This window comes from Rhinopithecus bieti, unplaced genomic scaffold (assembly GCF_001698545.2).
Source record: "Rhinopithecus bieti isolate Rb0 unplaced genomic scaffold, ASM169854v2 scaffold_12653, whole genome shotgun sequence".
Classification (NCBI taxonomy): domain Eukaryota; kingdom Metazoa; phylum Chordata; class Mammalia; order Primates; family Cercopithecidae; genus Rhinopithecus; species Rhinopithecus bieti.
In genome coordinates this window covers 2,365,072-2,368,299 of record NW_016807437.1, presented here as the reverse complement: position 1 = coordinate 2,368,299, position 3,228 = coordinate 2,365,072, and the positions used below count along the sequence as shown (strand labels likewise).

General features: G+C 37.9%; 1 protein-coding gene across 1 annotated transcript in view; it reads left to right on the top strand.

Moving 5' to 3' along the window:
* Window positions 1-3,228, top strand: part of CUNH11orf97 (chromosome unknown C11orf97 homolog) — a 24,731-nt gene that overhangs the window by 17,727 nt on the left and 3,776 nt on the right. The window contains exon 3 of the mRNA XM_017882023.1: window positions 1,961-2,085. Within this exon, the coding sequence (XP_017737512.1) occupies window positions 1,961-2,082 (122 nt within the window). The 3' untranslated portion in view covers window positions 2,083-2,085. The remainder of the gene's footprint in view (window positions 1-1,960; window positions 2,086-3,228) is intronic.

Sequence of the window (3,228 nt, the reverse complement as noted above, 5' to 3'; positions counted from 1 at the left end):
TCTCTTTTTTGTTGTTGTTGTGTCTCTGCCAGGCTTTGGTATCAGGATGATATTGGCCTCATAAAATGAATTAGGGAGGATTCCCTCTTTTTCTATTGATTGAAATAGTTTCAGAAGGAGTGGAATCAGCTCCTCTTTGTACCTCTGGTAGAATTCAGCTGTGAATCCGTCTGGTCCTGGACTTTTTTTGGTTGGTAAGCTATTAATTATTGCTTCAATTTCAGAACCTATTATTGGTCTATTCAGGGATTCAATTTCTTCCTGGTTTAGTCTTGGGAGGGTGTATGTGTCCAGGAATTTACTCATTTCTTCTAGATTTTCTAGTTTATTTGCATACAGGTGTTTATAGTATTCTCTGATGGTAGTTTGTATTTCTGTGGGATTGGTGGTGATATCCCTTTATCATTTTTTATTACATCTACTTGATTCTTCTCTCTTTTCTTCTTTATTAGTCTTGCTAGTGGTCTATCAATTTTGTTGATCTTTCCAAAAAACCAGCTCCTGGATTCATGGATTTTTTGAAGGGTTGTTTGTGTCTCTATCTCCTTCAGTTCGGGAGCAGCCTTTTTGTATCTCTGAACAGGATAGAAGAGGAAACTGGCTTGCATGGCAGGGGAAGATTTAGGTTAGATAGAAGGTACAGCTTAAACTTTCTAAGGTCTTAAATAGGAGATTGTGGAATCTTCCTTGAAGGTCTTTGAAGAAGAGAGAAACTAATCTTGACAGATAACTTCAGCTACTCTACTCAGGAGTGGAAAAGGAGAGGCAGGTATTGACATACAGCTTGGCAAGTCAGTTCAATGACTGTACCTCCAGTCACGGAATCTTAGTCCGTGCTTGGATAGTAAAATCAGTCTCCCTGTAAAAAAATAGCTATCATTTATTGAGTACAAAGCACTTTACAGCCACCTCATCTAAATCCTACAATAATCCTTCAAGTAGATATTATCATCCCTGTTTCAAAAATGAGGAAATTAAGACATAGTGGGTTACATAACTTGGTCAAAATCAAATAACTGATAGATGGTAGAACTAAGATCAAAACCCAGATCTCCTCTGAATCTAGAGACTATGCTGCTAGTAATTACTTGCTATGGAACCCTTTAGAGAGGGATCAAATATCGGTGAGGATGCCAGTGGGCAGCCTTGGATCTATGAAGAATGTTTGGCATTAATATTTGCAGCCTTAGAAATGGGAAAAACAACTTACGGCAACTCACCCAAATTCACCAACTTACTAGACTTGGGTTGCAGTTTTGTACGCAGTGGACATTCACCACGTGCTTGTTTGCTGAGTCTCAAAACGTAACCAGGTGATTTTAGCATATGGAGGACAACCAAGTGCGAATCTTTGCTAAACCTTATTGAAAGGCATCTGGGTCCAAGAACTGTAATTATCAATGGGCAAACATCACTTTCCAGGTATTTTGCAATGATTTTTAAAACATAGGATCTAGTGAGTTTATTGTTGCTCTTTTCAAGGGGAGATTAAACAGCATCTAGTTTGTGGCTTTTAGAGGATTCTTGAATCTATTGGATGAATTAACTATTGGATGAATTAATGTAGTGATTTTTGGTCCTTTTATCTTTGGAAATATTTTCTCTTACTGTAGTAATTAAATCAGAATCAGATAAAGTTGACTAAATGAATTCTATTTATTAACTGTTATTTATTCCTGATCCTTCTCTATTTTGTTATGGATGTTTCTATTATCTATTAGTTTAGGGGTAAGTTAAATGATCTAAGAGCACTGTAGAGGTTTAATTGCATAGAGAATGGTTGAATGAATGAAATGGAATAAAAGATTAAACAAATGATAAAGATTTGGGTGGTTTGATTAGTCAAACCAAATAAACCCACACCCAAATAAATTTTAAAATCACCAATTAAAACTTTAAAATACTGTGCTAAAAGAGAATATGCTAATAATTATTTTCTTGCTTTAAAAAATATTGACAGTGGCCCTGGAAGGGATTTGGAGCATTAAAAGGAATCTCCCTGTAGAAGGCTTGAAGCCAGGACTGCCGAGCAAAACAGTTTATTGCCACAAGCCAAGTACTATTCCAGGCACGGAGGACTGAGAAGTAAGACCCTGATGCCCTTGACTTCCACTGAAGCCCCTACGGGGACTTTGCAGTTTACAGACAAGTGGTATATGCTCTGTTTAAAGATCTCAATCAGAATTCAACCTTCCTTTGACTTGTTTCTCTTGGGTTGCTTTTAGTTTGGCCATATTATGTCATTATGGAACTCAAACTGTAACAATTCATCTAACCAATTTACCCCCATGGATACAACAGAAGTTCATCCTCTGGGTTACACTCATGACTTTTTTCTTTACTTTCCAACTACACAAGACTTTCTAGCACACAGTCAGCCTTTGTGAAGAGGAATCCTGTACTGTCTTTTCTTCTAGATAGAGGATCATTGTTTCCCAGTGGAAATGAGGAAAGGGAAATGAGAGAATGAAGGAAGAACATGGCAGCTACTTTGCTTGGCTCTCTTAGTTTCACCTTATTCCAGGAATGAGGCCACCAGACTAGGCCCAGGATACCGTTGTTCCTCAGCAGACATAAACTTTGGAACAAAATATTACTCATTCCTCACTGTCATAGCCAGTGTCTGCCAGGAACATTTGAAGCAGGATGTGGGGAAGACAGAGGTCTTCATATGGAAGCACAGTGTCCAGACAATCTAGGGTCATGCAGCTAGGTACATAAGTCCTTAAAATAGACCTACAATTGGGAGATTACCCTGGGTCAAAAGGGAGAAGTAGATAAAATTCAAACTTGGTACTCAACCAAGATATGAATCATAATAGCAATGCTATATAGCATTGCTTATTCTAGATTCTTAATATATACAATAATAGGCTGGCCACAGTGGCTCACACCTGTAATCCCAGTACTTTAGGAGGCCCAGATGGGCAGATTACCTGAGGTCAGGAATTCGAGATCAGCCTGGCCAACATGGTGAAAACCCATCTCTACTAAAAATACAAAAATTAGCCGGGCATGGTGGCACGCATCTGTAATCCCAGCTACTTGGGATACTGAGGCAGAAGAATTCCTTGAACCTGGGAGGCAAAGGTTGCAGTGAGCCAAGATCGCACCACTGCACTTCAGTCTGGGTGACAGAGTGAGATTATATATTATAATTATATAATTATATAATTATATAATTTGTAATTTACATATTATATAATTATATAATTTGTAATTAATATA